Here is a 19,360-nt window from a genome sequence, read left to right as displayed (position 1 = left end):
GAGCCCTGTCCCAATGGTTCATGTTGTTCCAAGTTAGCATCTTGCCGAGGTTATACTTAGAGAGCAGATCCAAACATACTACTAGTAGGCAAAAATCAGATAATAGAGAGCTTGATACACAGTTATATATAGGCAGGTAGGTAGGTAGGTAGATATGGATATAAAAAGTATATGTGGGCAGAGAGAGAGAGAGAGAAAGAGAGAGAGGGAGAAGATGTGAATTTTAAAAAAAGAGATCTATAAATTCTGATGTTATGAACTCTATTATTTCCAAGGGAAGATCTGTCTCTAGCCATTTTAAAATCAATAGTACAGGATCATATTAGTGAATGCCTGGACCCTTCAAAGAAGCAAAAAAAAAAAAAAAAAAAAAACACACATACACAAATAACCGACAAAATCCCAGAATGTTCTAATTACAAAATAATAACTTCTACTTGAGAATTTTTATTGAACACAGACCCTCTGCTAATGGTCTTGCTTAATTCTTTCACTAATCCTTGCTCCAACCCTAAGAGTTGTTCTATTAGTATCTGCATTCTGTAGAAGATGAAATGAAGGTGTAAAGATCAAGTTACTTGCCGTCTTACAGAGCTGGTAGGAGGGGGCTTTTGATTTCACTCTGCCATCTTCAGGACTATGCCTTCCTTCCTTCTCAGCTCAAATCTTACCTGCCATGTCAAGTGCAGCACAGGGCAGCCAGATCTCCTTTGTGGGTGTCACTTCACTGACCCCCTGGAAGGATGAGCAGAAGTGGCCCAGCTCTGACTGTGCCTCCAACACTTCTATCAGCCTGGCTGGTGAACGTGCCCACACTCCTGCACCTTCAGCGCGAGAGAAGTGCATGAGCAGAGGGTGCCTGGCAGCATGGACAGCTCCCTCTAGGAGACACCCCTGCAATTAGAGGCATTCCAGAGTGGCCAGGGTCTGTTCACACTCCAAAGCACCCAGCTTCACACGTCTTCAGTGCCCTCATTTTACAAAGTGTCAAACAATTCTCTTAAAGATGTTAGCTTTGTCCAAGCATCAATTAACACAGGTAGCTATGAGTATGGGATCAAAGTGAATGAATCCTCTTAAACTTTTTAGAACCAGCTACCCATCACAGCATTAAAAAAACAAACAAACAAACAAACAAACAAAAAACAATTATTGTCAGCATTGCCTGTGCCTGTGGCTTTGTGAAAAAAAAAAAAAAGGGCACATGATCTCCAAATTGCCAACTAATACAGCAGCTCAGTTACACGTGGGGAGCATTCACACTTGAAATTTTGAATATTTTCCAGAACTATTTCCCTGCTCACTTGTGCAATTACTTTTGAGTCATGGTAGGAGAATAAATTCACGATTTAACAGATTTTTAATTGCATTTTTAAACTCTCCAATTTGACTTTCTTACCAATTTTGAGTACATATGATTTCAGACACACTGTACATTATTATGATTTAATTGTATTTGTATTTATTCATATTACAAATAAAAAAGTTCTTATAATACTAAGAAGTGTCCTTGGGTTTATTAAGAAGATACAGAGTAAAAGCATTAGTCATTTTTAAGCATTTGACCACAAAGAATATAATAATCTCAATTTCCTCGCCTGCATGAGGAATTGCCCTTCTGTTCATTTCCTTTGAGACTTAATGACACAATATGTTACTTTACCTGGGAAAATCATGAATGATAAAGAGAAAAGTGTGTCGATTAGAGTACTTTCTCAAGTCATATTGCCCTTTTGGGTTCTTTTGCAGAGAATTGCACAGACTGAGATGCATTGTTCTGTGACAGACTCATAAACAGAATGATTTCCCAACAATATTGAATCACCAAAGGGTGAAAACCTGATTATATTCTGATCACAGAAAATAAGTAATGGTTCCCTTTCTATAAGTGAATGGAGATAAAATGATTAAAGTGTAATCAAACATAGAATGAGAAAGATCAGAGGATGACTTAAATCTTGCCAGAAAGTAAGGCTAGGATATGAGCTTAAAAAAGGAAGAATCTCTAGGAAGAAAATCATTATGATAATGGGGGAGGTCAAGAAAACAGACATGAGCACACATAGACTCATTGGTTTAAATCAAAGAACAATAAATTTTTATCCCCCCAAAATTGGAAGTAAGTAGAACCTGAACAAATATAGGATATTTGAGAAAAAGAAAGAAAACTTGTTAGGCACAGATTAGAGGAAAGCACATTCTAGGAAAGAAGAATAAATGGCAGCTATAGTGCTTTATATAGCATTTTATTGTTTTGAAAGCATTTGAATGTTATCTCATTTATTCTCTAAAAGAGCTAGGAAATAGAGTTTATTTATTCACTTACCTTGTGAAAATGAATCCCAGAGGCTTATTGTGGTATATGAAGTATAGTGTGGTTGTAAGAAAAGTGAGACCAGAGACTAAGTAAAACATAAGACAGAGCTTATGTGAAACCAGAAATAAAGCTATCATTATCATTATTCCTCTACTATCAGGACAGGACCAAGTAAGTCCAAGAGCAATTATAAAATGTGGCAGAACCTCAATTAGGTCATTTAATTGATGTTCTTTCTCTTTAAATAATCAGCAATTATTAACGCGAGCAGACCCTAAACTGTCTTTTTTTTTTTTAAGATTTACTTCCGTATACATTTTTTACAACCAGTTGAATTGTGAATAATTGCAAAAAAGTCACTCTATATCAATGTAAAGTTGTCTTATAAGTATCTTGTGAAACCAGGCAGATCCATGGGGGTACTCACCTTCTTTTGTGTTTTTCTCTCTAGGGCATAGATAACTCTGTATCATACTCTATGGTGCTTCAGTAATTCATGAAATAATTGAATTGTAATGTCCCAGAAATGTCACTACTGGGCAGTGACTCAGAGAGTAACACCAGGCATGGGATTTGTGATTCCAGGAAGGATATGGTGTTGACTAATGATACACCAGGAAGCAGCCTGATACATGGGTTAAGAGGGACAGGCTTTTAATCAAAATGCAATATACAGACCCCTATTTTGCCACTCAGCATAAGGTTCTATGTAAGTTGCTTTTCCTTTCTGATATTCCCTTCATCAAATGTAAAACTGAGGAAATATCAAGCACTGCCACATTCATCAGACAGGGTATTAAATGAGATAATGTAGGAAAGCTTTTAGAAATGACTTGATAGATGACTGGGCACAGTGACACACACCTGTAATCCCAGTGGCTGGGAGGCTGAAACAGGAGGATCATGAGTTCAAAGTCAGCCTCAACAATGGTGAGGTGCTAAGCAACTCAGTGAGACCCTGTTTCTAAATAAAATACAAAATAGGGCTGGGGATGTGGCTCAGCGGTCAAGGGTCCCTGAGTTCAATCCCCAGTACCAAAAAAAAAAAAAAAAAAAAAAAAGGAAAAAATGGCTTGGTAGATAGAGAATGCTAGAAAGAAGCTTCATTGTTATTTCACAAGTGCTCTTTCTGACAAAGGGGCTTTAAATTGCTTTCCTGGTCATGACTGATGACTTTTGGTAATAATGCAGACACTGAGCATGTGGAGACCCCCATGTTAGAAAGCCATCTGCCCATCACCCAACCCTTCCTAGAGGTTAGCAAAGGAGACAGATCGCATTTCATGAAGGATACTGGAAAAGAACAACACCTTCCAAAGAAATCCATCGATTAAAACTTAGCGCTTGAAGACTCCACTTGGAACACACATAAAAGCAAAACTCAAAAAAGATTGCATGTGAAGGACTAACCACAACCTATAAAGAAAAACAAAGCCATCTTTTCAACAGACTACTCATTCTGAGCAATACATTTTCTTTGCAAAGGATGAGAAAGGGCCCTCAAGAGCCTGGAGTCCTTCGTATAGCATATTCCTGCTGCTGCAGAGCTGCAAGCCTACCACTAAAGCAAAACTACAGGATTCGCCTTCCAGATCAGACCTTGGAATGTGCACACACAAGAGATGGAGGAGGAGGTGCTGATGATGCCCTCCTCAATTATAATTTACCTCCTTTCCCTTCTCCACCCATACATCTTCAGGAAATCATCTCTGCAAGCAAGCTAAATTGAAATGTGCTGCACAGTATTCATTATTACTATTTTAAGAGATATTTTATTGCTATTTTAAGGTCTCTGACATTCTCCTATCTAGTCTTTCCATTTCATTTTTCTATATATTTAAGTGTCTATAACAAGAATTTTGGAAAATAAACCTATCCTCTGGTGCATTTTCAGCCCCCTAATCTTTTTCCCACAAATTCCCCAACCATAGATTTCTACTATAAGAGTAGCCAGAATCCAAACTCTGATGCTTGAGGAAGGGTTTTTGCACTTTATACATATTACTTTCTTAGATCAAGAAGAAATCCTTGAAGCACAATTACTGTTGTAAATGGGTTCATTTTACCTTTTCTTTTAAAATATTTTTTAGTTGTGCGTGGACACAATATCTTTATTTATTTAATTTTATGTGGTACTGAGGATCAAACCCAGTGCCTCACATGTACAAGGCAAGCACTCTACCACTAAGCTACGGCCCCTCATTTTACCTTCTGAGATTTAAAAAAAAAAATTCACTCTATGACATTGCAGACTCAGGGAGTAGCCCAGATTATGTTTAACCAAGGTGGATAAACACCCCTGATATCTTCATGTTGTGCACTACATTTTATTGCCCTTGGCCTATCATACAACTCTCATGGGGCAAGGGGCCTTTTAAATTTTTAATGTGCTCGCTGAGGTTTAGCAGAAGATATAATATAGAAAAGTGTTCAGAGTTGATTTTGTTTACCATGTATCCTAGTCAGCTATTATTCTTATAAATATTGTCTAAATTATGACTTGAATACACTGCATTCTGTGTGAAAAAAATCCCTGAAAGAATCCCCTGTGATCATTTTAGTTTTATTCCCCAAGATCAATGCAAAGTTCCATCATGACAATTAGCACCATGGAGCCCTTACAAGGTTGTTTAATTAACAATTTCAATGATTAATACTAAACAGAGAGAAGCTGTGTGTGCTGCTAAATGATTCATATGCATGGCAGTATTAGAGCTTCATGGGAAAAGTAGTGACTTACACAGTAAAAATGATATTTTTGTTAGTAAAGCACATTATGGATGAGGGGCTTTCATATACATTATTGCATTTGTCCTGAAACAACCCATGAAGTGAGTAATAGACCATGCATTTCTAGATTAAGCCGTCAGCTGTGACAAGTCACAAGCAGCATGCAAGGTACAAGACAAATTCTGAAGTTTGTTGAGTTATATATTTGACTTAATTGTACTATGACAATATAATGTGGCAAAGAGGTTTTAAAAATTGAATGAACTTAGTCAATTGCTCAGCACCCACATCCTAATGCAACTTGTTCACTTGATGCCAATATGGATTATTCTCATTACGAATCTAAAGGTTAACTTAAATTTTAATGTGTGGATATGGTGGAGGGTGGAAAGCTTGGAAAGTCAGAAAGAAGGGATTGAAAGGTAGATATGAAAAAAACTTTGGAGATAATGGTTATGGTCTTTATTTTCATTGTGGTAGTGATCCACAAACTTCTCAAATTAAATATTAAAAATATGCTCATTAAAATTTTACTGTTACAATTTATTGAAACTTGAAAGGTCAACAGCATGCCAGAATAGTATCTCTAAATGTGAGGATTCATGGAGGCCTCACAGTATGTCCCTCTCCAACATCAAGGTTCTGGTGTATCATCCCTTGTCATAGATTGTGAACTGAGGCTCCAAGAGGCTCTGTAACTTGCCCAAGGATGAACAAGAAATAGTAAATTTAGGGTTTGAAACTGATCCTGATTCCTAAGTTCTCAAACCCTAATATTTACAGAAACCACTTTGAGTGTTGAGCATGGCTGTCAATTCAGAAAGTCTATCATTAGGAAGGACTCAGGTCAAGAAGTAGCCCAAGGACAAATTGTTGAGTAATAAAATGCAATCTTCATATCAATTCATATTTATATAAATCTTCATATAAATTCATCCCCTTTGCACCACTTCCTCATTGCTTTTTTCTTACATCTCTCAGCATAGTTAGGCATCTTCTCAATATGCTCTGTCATGATACCTTTCCTTAACCAAGCCCCTACACCCTTCAAAACAACTTCCAAGTGTGGTGTCTTACTCCTTCAGGACACACCTCTCCTTCCCCCACCCCCTGTTTGCTCTCCAGAAGAATATCTAATTATCCAGGAAAGTCTAAATAGTGAAAATAGAGTCAGAGAGTCAGCTATTCTCCTGGCGATATTTACGCTTTTAAAAAATTCATGAGTCAGTACACTAGCTCAAGCAAGTGAAGTTTTCTTTTCTTAATGATAGGAATTTTACCACTGGATGAGTAATTTTTGAAGGTTTGTGGGGGTTTTGTTAACAAATGGTGGTCATCTATTCCACTTATGAGAAAAGGATGACCCTAATCAACATACAAATGTCAATCTCTTTCCAGTTCTGAAAGGTAAGTCACATACCGAGACCGAGTGAAACCTAACTTGGGGAGGTTCCTCTCACTAACCTTTATCTAAAAGCCAAAGTAAACAGAAGTACTATTATTATTTACAGTAATACTTGATGCCTAGTGGGTACTCAGCAAATACCAGTTGAATTAAAAGGTGGATTCTTGGCAAAAATGTAGTCCAGGAACTACAGTATCAATAGGTCTCCTTTTTTTTTAATTTGAGCTCTTGATAAATTCCAGCATTTTAATTGAATGCCTAAAGAACTGAATGTCCTTCTGATTTATGCTTTGTTTCACTGAGCCTTTGAAAGGTTCAATGTGATGGGCAGCTCAAATCTGAGGTCACTAACTCATTCCTGAGTGGTAGATATCCTGTTGGTGATTGACAGATGGTTTCCACACTTTTGATTTAAAACAGATGAAGATGACAAATGAAGTTATAGCACTAGAGAAGTTGACTTGTACTTTCATTCCTGGAGGAAAGAAAACAGATGCTTTCTCTATCATAAATGAACCAGGTGCACAACTGACTCCTCCACAGTTTTTGAGCCAGGCTCAGCTCTGGGGGACGAGTCTTAGAGCCCAGATTTTAGTCTAACAAGACTGTAAGAGCAAGGTTGAAAAGACCAGAGAAACTAAAACATCATTGCCCATAGAATCCATGTTCATTTACTTCTTAAATGGGGTTAAAATTTTTAGAAGGCTGAGGTGTGAGATATGTAATTATACATTCAGTCCCAGAAATATGCTGGAGACTTTATATTACCAGAAGTCTGTTAGTGTAATTTTACTATGTCCCAAAATAAAATAGAACTTGAGAATCACTCCCATTTTCTCTGGAGGGAATTAGAGTGGGTTTTTCTCATAATACCCAGTCCTCTGATATGACTTTACTTCTTATATTGAAAGTCAAGCCCCCTGGAAATCATAATGGTGACATTCTGGTTTATCAGGGGAGGTAAACCATGAGCAAACATCCTAGCCTCATTATTTCCACCCTAGATCTTTTTATAAATTTTTCTATCATATTTAGAGGCTATATAAGGTCCTGACTTGGAAATAAAGTTTAATACAACAGCTCTGCAGGCGGAACATTTGGAGTGCTTCTTCATTTCACGCTGTGATCAGTGAGAGGGCTGCTCATCTATTTCTATCATGGACCAGGCCACAGCCAGGTCGCTAAGTTCTACAGAATGACCTTGTTCCAGGTCTTTAAATTCTGCTGGGGCCTTGCTCCCCACCCCCTTCTCCTAATTAAGCATTTACTAGAAGTGTAATAAAGGAGATAAATGACCTGCCTGTTTTAATTATTGATACCCATCTCTGGCTCAGCCTTTGAAAAGCTCTCACCTAGTTCTTTGCCAACAACCCCACCTGACATGTTTCAAACAAATAGCTGGTGAGTTTTATAACTATTTTAAAAAAGAAAGAAAGCACTCACTTTTTCTTAGAGAATTCTGGCTTTTCTTTGGATGGAATTCTATCACTGTCTAGCACAGTATCTCCCATTTTCCTGAAAGATTATTCCAAACTTTCTGTTATTTACTAAAATGCACACCCCCTCCACCATCCTTACTCACAACTGATGACATTACTTCCCATTCACTCAGAAAAGGGACCTTCCACAGACTTCCACACATCTCCCACCTTCCCACCTATTGATGAATGAACTTCTTAAGTTTGCTGTATAAAAACCACATCTTCCACATGGGCATCAGATCCCATCCTCTCTACCTACTCCAGGTCTTCACTCCTGAATTTTTCTTTTTCTCCTTCATTGTGTACTTTTCACTCTCTACTGAATCATTTCAATCAGAACACTAATAGATAAGACCTTATTTTATCTTAGAAAAGAAAAAAATAAAACCTCTTGATTCTGCTTTTCCCCACCAACTTATACTTAATTTCTTTATTACCCTTCATAGCAAAATCTCATGAGTGATCTGTACTGTCTCTTCGTTTCCTCTCATTTGTTTTGACCCTTTTTCTGCTACCATAACAGAATACCTGAGACTAGGTAATTTATAAGGAATAGAGATTTATTTGGTTCATGTTTCTGGAGTCTTGGAGGTCCAAGAATATGGTTTCAGTATCTGGTAAGAGTTTCGTGTTGCATCATCCCAGAGTGGAAGGCAGAAGGGCAAGAGACTGTATGAGAAAGCTCAAACAAGCCAAAGGGGACCACTGCCATTTTTAAAATAAGCGCACTCTTGTGATAACTAACACATTTCTGTGATAATGATGTTAATCCATGAGGACTCTGCCCTCATAACCTAATCAGCTCTTACTAGGACACCCCTCTCAGTATTGATAGGATTAAGGATCTTATGCATAACCTGTGGGGGACATACTCAACCATAGCATCATTGCCTCTTCAGTCCACACCAATAAGCATCCACTAAGACCCAACTCCACCAAAACTTCTCTAATCAAGTCACCAATGACTTACACATTGTAAAATATAGTGGTCTCAGTCCTATTCTTACTTAACCAATTAGGATAATTCATCCAGTTGCTCACTGTTTCCTTCCTAATACACTCCCTTCACCCAGTTTTCAGGATACCACATTCTGGGGTGGGGGCAGGGGGTTGTTTGTTTTTGTTTTGCTTTGTATATCACCAGTGAGTTCTCTTTGTTCTATATGAAACTTTAATGTTTGAATACCCCAGGTTTCAGTCCTTGGTCCTCTTTTCTATCTGCCTTCACCATTTTGATGATAGTATTTAAAGCAATGAGAATCAATGCTATCTGTAACCTGACAGCTCTCAGATGTATATTTTTAACCCAGACCTCCCTTGCAAATACCAACCTCATATATCCACTGCTCCCTCAGTCTGTTCACTTGCATATCAATCCAATGTATCCAAAACTGAACTTGTCCTTCCCTACATCCCAAGGAAGTCACCGTAGCTTTTCTTGTCTTTCAATGATAATTCCATCCTACCAATGAATAGTTCATGCCAAAGACTTGGAATTATCTTTGACTTCAGTCTTCTATTTCATCAATTCAATGTTTAAGGAAATTCTTTGATTTTAGCTTTAAAACATGTCCAGAACTAGACACTTCTCATTCCCTCATTCCTAATATCCAAGCACACATAAACTTCATCTCTGGTTTGGAGCATTACAACAAACTTTGAACAGCTTGCCTCCATGCTTATCCACTAACCATCTACTTGTAAACCAACATCCAGAGTATTTTTAGAAGGTAAGTCTGATAATGTTGCTTCTTTGCTGAAAACCTTGTGATTACCCCCATTTCATTGTAGTAAAAGCTTTGCAAAGGCCTACAAAACTATTTCCTGATTTGACCTCTTTTTTCTCATCTCCTACATCTCTTCCTTTCCCTCATTCTGCTCCAGGAGTCCCAACCCCCTTGTTCCTCAAATCTTTTCATCTGCCTGATGTTCTTCCTCTAACTCATTTATAATCTAACTCCCCCTCTTCCTTTATGTCTTTTCACAAATCTTACCTCTCCATGAGGCCTGCCCTAATCATGATATGAAAAACCTCAAGTTATTTTTTCCACAGTAGCAATACTCCTGAATTCTTTATTCTTTTTTAATTTCTTTTCCATAACCCTTATCACCTTCTAACAAATTTTATACTTTACTTATTAGGCTTCTAAGTTATTGTTTGCCTCCCTTGGCTAGAACGTAAGGTCCATGAGAGCAGGGATCTTTGTCCATTTTTTCATAAATTAATTCCATGTGCCAAAAAACAGTGCCTGTCACAGAGTAGACACTCAATAAATATTTAATGAATGAATGAATGTGACTAAATGCACTTAATGGCATAACAAATAAATCTTGCTATTGTATCATGATGTGGGTCATATGATCTTGGAACAGTATTCATAACGGCCAACCAGTATGTATGCTATCCCAAATATAACTGAACACAAAGAAGGCCTGTGACTTATGAGGGAGTCTAGCAGAAAATTCTGCCTACTAGAACCAATCTGTATTGGAAAGAGTCTGGTCTCATCAACCCAGGTGCCTATGGATTGAAACTCAAAATACAAATCTTACCAACAACCAAGATAAACAGAAGCCAAATAAGAAATATGCTGAGAGAAGTCAATTAGTGGAAGTCTTAAGGAAGTAAAAACCATGAGAAAATAAGTCCATCATAGATTAAGAAAGAGACAAAAAGAATTTAAGATCCAAGAACAGTTACTTGGAAGCACTATCTTATACAGCGAAGCGTCACTTAATGATGGCACATGTTCTGAGAAATGTATTATTGGGCTAATTCATCATTTGTGCAAGCATCAGAGAGTTCTTACACATATCTAGATGAAATGGCCTACGACACACCCAGCTATATGGTATAGCCTCTTGCTCTGTCATAAGACTCTGATTTGCTCTGCTGGGTTGCTCTCACCAGATTTCTCTGGCAAATAATTTTCCTCCACCATCAGCTTATATAGCATTTACAATAATTCTCCAGCCAGCTTCACTTCAGTTCTCACAGACTCATCACTCACTTTCACATTAGGTAATGAATAATGATTCTTGAATTATTTATACCACCCGGAGCTAGTGGTAAATTCAACATCCTGGTTGGTTCCAGCATTTTCTTTTTTGCTTTGACTGTGAATTGCCATGGTGCTGAGAGAGATACACTTCTCTGCCTGGTCTTCAATCCAGGTCATTAAAAGTCCCACCATATCTAACCTAGGCCCTTCTCAAGTTTTTACTAGTCTTGCTGACTTCAATGAAGCAGATCCCTTCATGGCTTCTGTCACTTTGCTCTTGTTCTTCAGGACCATAGCTATGGTCGAATGGGACATGTCTGAACACCACTGATTTTCCACCTTCACAGTCCATAGTCACTTTTAATTTTGTTTACAGATCAGTCCTTTGATGTGACTTCTTTCAGGCCACATTAGCAGTGATTTATATGTTTAGAGTTCTTGAGGAAAAAAAAGTTATTAAATCAAGCACAAGAATAAATGATACAATCAAGCAAAGAATAAACAGAGATTATGCATCTGTCGTCACTGAACCCAGCATATTGTTTGACAGTAAACTTATTTTTTATGAATAGAGCATAATCTAAAATAATGGTTGTAATGGTTTGGATGTGAGCTGTCCCCCAAAAGCTCATGTGTAAGACAATGCAAGAAGGTTCAGAGGAGAAATGATTGGGTTGTAAGAGTCCTAACTCAATCAGTGATTTAATTCCTGATAGGGATTAACTGAGTGGTAACTGAAGTGGTAGCATGTGGCTGGAGGAGCTGGGAATTGGGGTGTGGCTATGGGGTATATAGTCTATATCTCAAGAATGGAGACTCTCTCTGCTTCCTGATGATGTGAGCTGCTTCCCTCTGCCACACTCTTGCACCATGATGTTCTGCCTCATCTCAAGTCTTGAGGAATGAAGCGGCCTTCTATGGACTAAGACCTCTGAAACTGTGAGCCCTCAAATAAACTTTTCCTCCTCTATAATTGTTCTGGTCAGGTTCTTTAGTCATGGTAGTAAACAGCTAATTAAAATAATGATATAAATTATAATAAATACATAAAATGGTGGTTTTTTTAATAACATCAAGTATTATATACTGAACATAATTGTGTGTACTATACTTTTATAGGATTGGCAGTTCAGTAGCTGAACAAACATGAACACACTGTGTTACAATATTACTAGTCGACAGGAATTGTTTCAGATCCGTTATAACCTTATGTTGCCACCACTGTATATGCAGTCTTTCATTGACCAAAACATCATTAGGAGGAGTATGACTATATTGGAATCACTATGGTATCCTGAATAAGGTTCCAGTTCCCCATAAAACCTGATATTAACATTGCTAGGGCTTTTTGCTTATTCTTTATCCTAATAATAAACTGCATTCAGCTTGGGGAACCTGAGTGGGTCTTTGTTTCTTACAACTTAAAACTATTAATTAATACATAAAGTCATCAAATCCTTAAAATGCCTAGCAACTCTCGACTTAATACCCAAATAGAACAGTGAGGTGAACTCTGGAGTCAACCTGACCAGACTGGAATCCCAGCTGTACTACTATCCAATTGTATGAGCTTAAACAAATTACTCAATCCCTCTATACCTTGGTTTATTTTTTAATGAAACTATCAGTTCATACATTTAAGTTTGTTATGTGTATTCAAGTTAGAAGTTATATGCAGCATGCTTAGAGCAATGTCTGGAACACATTAGGTGCTCAACATGTGTTGATTCCTATTTTTATCTACCATAATGCTATCTATTCAATAGAAATATAATGAGAACTACATGTGTCATTTAAAAATTTAATAGCCATATTTAGAAACAGTAAATGGGAATAGATGAAGTTAATTTTATTATTTACCTCAATACCAAAATAGCATGTCAGCAGAAAATCAATACAAAAACCATTACTGGGATGTTTTCTATTCTTATTTTTATACTAAAAAAACCAAGTGTAGTTTATGCTTGTAGTATATTAGAATTCAAATTAGACAGATTATTAAGTGCTCAAGAGTCACATGTAGTTAGTGGCTACAAGAGAGGAAACCCATGGGAAAGTGTCCCCTTTTGACCTTCTAGAGTCTTCATTCCCAATTATACATGCCCTTTTCATTAAAGCTAAGGTGGACGTCCCAAGATTCAACCCACCATCTCTTTTGAGATGAATTAATGGGGAACTCAAGTTTACAAAGTCCTAAACCTAATCTCTCCAGATGGACCAGTTTCATCTATCTTTCCTGAGCCCTCATCCATTCCCTTTCAGAAGGCACATTGATGCTGGGTTTCTGCCATCATCCATTCTTCCCTAACATTTTTTCTTTTCCTTTGATTCATGTTCTAATTCATGTATTGATTTGTGGTTTCAGCCTCTCTTGCTTTTCTCATCATCATCATTTTCTGTTGATGAGATATGGAATCGGATAGCATCCGGAACCAGGAATGATGGTTAAATGAACAATTTTCTGTGATGAGGAGCTGAATGAAATTCCGGTAGTGGAAGTGTTAAGAACTGTGTGGGGTAGAAAAAGATGAAGACGGGGGTTAAAGCCATTGATTTTTTTTCCCCCACTGTCATTCCTTGATCAGGTCACTGCCACTCTACATGGGATCACAGCAGTGTCCTGACTAGAACAGTAGGGTCCAGTGCTAAATTTCTTGTTCTCCCTCATTTAGCTCATTATGTCTAAGTGCTAAGAGAATACTGGCACCTAGTAAACTTTCATTAAGTACCTGAGGAAGGGAGGAAGGAAATGAATTCAAAGGAGAGAGAGAGGAAGGGATAGAAGGATAGAGGGAGGGAAGGAGATTTACCCTTTGCCTTCCCTTTAATTCATTCTCCATTTCCCTTGTATTAATGCTTAAACTCAACAACACAGCCAGGAAGATTGTGCTTGGTTTTCCTTCTTGTTTAGGCCTTGCACCCTATTTTGACTCACTCCTCCCCACTCACTACATTCTAGCTAAACTGTCTCTCATAGTCTTTAAGGATAATGAAGAATCTGCCCCTATTATAGTTCCTTGGACTAGCTGAGATTGTCAGCTAGAGCCTTTGCTTTGCCATTGTTTCTTCTTGGAATGCTCTTCATGACTTTCTCTTCATCCTTGAAGTTACATCTTAAACCTCACTAATGAGGACAGACTCCTTTGATCCCTACACTGTTATTCTTCGTGACACTAGCTGTTTTTGTTTTTGTTTTTGTTTTTGTTTTTTTTTTTTTTTTGAAGGATATTCTCATTTTTTAATTTGGTATTTATGGATTTGTTTATCTACTTATAAGCCTATGGGATTCCGTTCCTCACCCACACTTGATAGTAAGTTTCATAGAGGGCAACCAATGTGTCTGTTTCATTCATCTCTGTGCACACAACACCCAGTAAAGTATCTACTATGTATTAGATGCTCAACCTAAAGAGCTAAATATATGAAAGAGATGCCCAGCATAAAATCTGCTTCTCTAGACTAACTTATCTTGTTGTTTCCTTTAACTGTCACCCTGACCCATTTTGAAAATGTGGAACATACACCAAAGAGATGGTGCCTGCATATCCTATTTGCCTGGGAGAAGCACTCCTGCTGGAACACCTCTGGCAAGAGTGCTGGTTCAGCACAGCAGAGTCTAACTCTGGTGTGATGTTTCACTAACTGTGGAGAAAATTTCCAGTGGCAGGATTCAATCCTCAAAACGGGGCACCTTGAAGACCTAACACATTGTTCTGAGAAAATCAAGTCTTTGAGGTTAACAAGGAATCTGCTTAAATATGAAATCACTGGACCCTGGAATAAGGTATCACATGAGTCCTCTAACAGAGAAATCATGAAGATAAAGAATATTATCACCCTTTTGTTCTGTCATCAAATGGTTTGTCTCAAGGACATAACGATAACAATGACAATAATAACAACTAATTTTTCAAGAGCATTTACAATATGCCAGTCATTCTTCTAAACCTTTTACATGCATAATCTCACTGGAGGCTCCTAACAACCCTAGCTGGTACTACAATTATATCCATTTTAAATATGAAGAGACGAGATTTACAGATTGGTTTATTTGCCAAATATTCAACTATTAAGTTGCAAGGTTAACACTTGAATGCAAGTCTGATCATTTCAATGCTGATGGCTCTGTGCCTTTAGTCTCATATTCTGAAGTATGTAATGACAGATGGACAATAACAGCTTTAATATTGCTATGGTTTGGAATTGGTTCATCTCCCACAGATTCGGATTATAGACTTGATACTCCATGTGTTGATGTGAGATGTGATGAAATGTTTAAGAGGTGAACTCTAGCAGGAGTTCTTTAGGTCACTCAGGGGCATGCCCTTGGAAAGGTCCCCAGTAACTCTGTAGCTTCTTGTCCTGAGATATGACTTCTCACTTCCATATATGCTCCTGCAATAATGCCCATTAGACCCTCACCAGAGATTAGGCTTTACCTCACCTAATCTTGGATGTTGATCCCCCAGAACTATAAACTTCTATTGTTTATAAACTTATCCTGCCTCAAGTATTTCATGTTAGTTATAAAAATGGACTGACACAAATATAACGGGTGAAAAGTTCTCCTTCTGACACAAGACTCATGCTGCCCTCAATAGCAGTGATTTAACTACTTGGATGATGCCAAGAGACATTGAGAACATGGGCTTGTTCCTCCCAAGAACAGGAAAGGATTTCCACCAGAGAGCAGCAAGACTGGGAGCAGCAGGAGTGTGAGATGCTAGGGAAGGTCAGTTGATGGCTACCAGTGGGACCTCTGATCAAAACGTCTAATCTGTTATTTTAGGTAACTCTCAGTCCAGCAATTCTGACTCATGTTTTCCTGCTCAAACTCTGCAGCCCTTTGCAGAATTTCCTTTCTGTTCAGCTGTTCCTTTTTTCCCAACCCAGTGACACCTATGGACAAAAGCTGCTAGGTAGTTGGTATGAGTTATGGTTTGAATCTGAAATGCCCCCCATGCCCTATATAGCAGTGTTCAGAGGTGTGGTCTTTGAGAGGTGATGGGATTATGAGGTTTCACCCTCATCAGCAGACTAATCCAATGATTGAGTCAGAGCTAACAAAGCTATTGTGAAGTGGTAGAAACTTAGGAGATGGGGCCTACTTGGGAAAAGTAGATCACTGGGGGTCATGACCTCGAAGGGTCTGTTCTGTCAGCTTCCATGCAGTGACCATCTTTGCTCTACCACATGCTTCCCACCATGGTGCTCTGCCTCACCACAGACTCAGAAAGGACAGGACCAAGTGACCATGGACTGAAATCTCAGAAACCATGAGCCAAAATAAATCTTTTGTCCTTTAAATTGATTGTCCTCAGGTATTTTTGTCATAATGATGGAAAACAGAATAATAACAGATGTTACCAAAAATCAGAAATCAGTTCCACAACAGCAAAGCATCAAAGAACACTTAAAATTGACCAAGTCATGGGAACCAAAAAATATGACCTTTGGCTGGAACAATTCTGTTAGTCTTGTTTTCCCCTATTTTGTGTGATGAGGATTATGATGATGATGATGATGATGAAATTAATGTTTTCTTGTTGAAATTAATATTCTCATAGTCAAATAAAAAGAATACAATTAAAAGTGATCTTCCTGTACATACATACAATTCCACTCTTCAGAAGCAACTATGTTAACATTTTGAAGAATATTTCTGTGGCCATCTTTTTCCCACATAACAACCATGGGAGGGTAGCCATGGTTCTCTGATTAACTACAGGGACAGAGTCCTCAAGAAGGAAGGCTTTTCTCCAAAGAGATCTCAGTACAACAGAACAGGGGAAAGACTCTAAATCTACATACTGAGAATGCCCCACACGGAAGTTGAGGCCAATTGCAGCTGTAACACATGGATCAATTTTTACTTCCTACTCATCTTTTGAATGGGCAATATATTCACATAGCTCCAAAATCAAAATTGTGAAAGGTTAACATTCAGAAGTCTCATTTCAACTCCTGACTTCCTTCACTTTATTTCACTAGAGATTACTACTTTTATTTGTTTTTGGTGTATTTGTCAATATTTATGTAATAACAAATGTGTATGAATAAGTATTTTTATTTTTCTGTTTCAGTTCAATATAACTAAAGCACTATTCACAGTAGTCACCTAAACAAGTTTTCACATTGTCTGTTTCTCCCCTGTCTTTTTATCATTGGGACCATGGCATCTCTGAACAATCTTGAGTATCCAGCAACATAGTTTCTTCAAACTAATTAAGTACTAAATACTCTAAATCTATCATTCTTATTAAAACCGTTATCCTTTTATATTTTAGTCTTCAATGAGAAAAGCAACAGTTTCTATCTGTTCAGACTCTATCACTTTTCCCCAAGTACCCAAACTTAACCAAAAATAGAGAAACTCATCAATAATTCAGAGAAAAAAGTTTATTTCCCTATTATAAAAAAAATCACATTTTAATACAAGGGTCCATAGATCTGAACAGGACACTTGTGCAATTCAATATGAAGATGAGAGAGTTGAGGCTCATATTCTCTGTAACCCTATGATATAATTTGACATGTTTTCCCCAATATTACCAATTTTGTGGAAGAGAGGTGCTTTGTACTAGTCTTGTCTTAGAACCCAATGGTTAGAGAAAAAAATTTAACAGCATCTCCAGTGGCCACAAATTAGGGTGGTTATAGTCCCTTGCTTCAAATGAGCACAATTTATTTATCATATTCCAAACAACATAATTTACATAGCCTCAAAGAAACCAAGAATATAGTCTATTAATGTTACTCTGTTTAGAATATATTTCTTTTAATTTCATAGTAGAAACAAAACATCTACAGGTCCATCTGTTTTGAATATAATGTTTTTCATCAGAAATGTCAATATTATCCTACAATTCAAGAAAAAGCACTTATAAAAATTTGTCTGAATAGTAGGATATGGCAAGACCATTGCTAAGAGAACTCATATGTTCCTAGCATTGTAATAGGGCCTATAATAGGGCATCTAATTTAGTCAACCGAAGTCCTCATACTGAGTGGAAATCTGAGGCTGAGAAAGATTTGCTAAGAGGAAAACCCAGAATTGAACCCAGAATGTTCTAGCTCTAAAATTCACGCTCTTTTTAACCACTTAATTTCAAGATTTCTTAACAAGGGATTTTGTTCTTTGCAGTTTTTGGTTTTCCCAGAAAGATGCACTCTGTCTTTTTACAAGTAAGATAAGCAAACTTACCTTTCCAAAGGGGACAACCTCCAGAGTTGAACAAGAAGTAACGCTGAAAGTAGTCAACCCATGATGTGACTGTTGCTTTTCACTACATCTAACCTCAGACTCTCTTCAAACTTGTGGTACAAGACCCCTAAAATAACACGTTTCTCATGAAGGAAGAATAGTCATCCTGGAAATTGAAAATGGCACCAATGATACACATTTGGACATTTAATTTTACCGAAATGATGCACAGTGGCATGATATCATAATGGTATACAATCAGCAACATTTTGATTAAAAATATATCCAGGGAAAAATTTCAGGATGAGCCAGGCAAGAAAGTTTAAGGTTGAACAGACCTTTCTATAAGCATGGTGACAAGTTGCTATGGAAACCATGCTTAGGCAAGAGCAACAAATGGTACCCCACATAACAGTAACAGGTAGCTCCTAATCAGGGTGGTAGATCATATTTGGCCTCTTGACTACTTGCAAGGTTTCTGTTCAAAGCCTACACTGCTACTTCCATTCCTTCCCTGCTTCAGGGTCTGAATACAATCATAATAATCCATCTACTGTATCTAAAATCAATAACGAACTTACTTATTTCCTGTACATGAAGTGTAGTTATAACTGGAATATTTTAAATCAAAGCTGTCACAGCGCTGTGGCCATCCCATTAACTCCTACTGACCATGCCATGCCTTCCCATTTTTGCCACTCTTGCACAGTCATCCAAGGGCCTTTGTTCATTTTTTCTCCCAAGGGCGCTACCAAATAAAGGATCAAAGGTTGGGTCTTTGTAGACTGGAATCTTATAGATCAGAATTTGTTATAGAACACTTCCTTCCACTTTTTCTTCCTTCCATCTTTCCTTCCTTTCTCCCTTTTTTAAAAAGAACAATGGTATAGTTCCTGCAGAACTAAATGATTCCATCCAAAATGGTCATTCCTTCTCACTCTTGGCCACTCACTTTGAATATCATTGACTAGAAAAATTTCTCACCTCATGGTCAGGATGCAAGAGAGAGGAAAAGGAAGAGGCTGGAGCACCAAGATCCCCTTCAAAGTAAAACTTCCCCCCGGCCAGAACACTCAGGAAGCCCCACCTCTTAAAAGTTTTCATCACTTCCTAATAGCACCAAGTTGGAGAACAAGCCTTTAACACATGGGTTTTTGGGGATACTTAACCAAACCATAGCACCTTTGGCTTTAATACAATCTCCAAACTGGTGATCTTTAT

General features: G+C 37.7%; 1 protein-coding gene across 1 annotated transcript in view; it reads right to left on the bottom strand.

The window, feature by feature from the left end:
• Window positions 1-577: 577 nt before the first annotated feature.
• The window catches only part of FUT10 (fucosyltransferase 10), a 189,220-nt gene continuing 170,437 nt past the window's right edge, over window positions 578-19,360 (bottom strand). The window contains exon 5 of the mRNA XM_079140667.1: window positions 578-824. Coding sequence (XP_078996793.1) covers window positions 725-824 — 100 coding nt within the window. The 3' untranslated portion in view covers window positions 578-724. The remainder of the gene's footprint in view (window positions 825-19,360) is intronic.

Source organism: Sciurus vulgaris (genome assembly GCF_902686455.1).
Source record: "Sciurus vulgaris genome assembly, chromosome: 5".
NCBI lineage: Eukaryota > Metazoa > Chordata > Mammalia > Rodentia > Sciuridae > Sciurus > Sciurus vulgaris.
The sequence above is the reverse complement of the archived record's forward strand: the minus strand, read 5'-3'. Positions and strand labels throughout refer to the sequence as shown.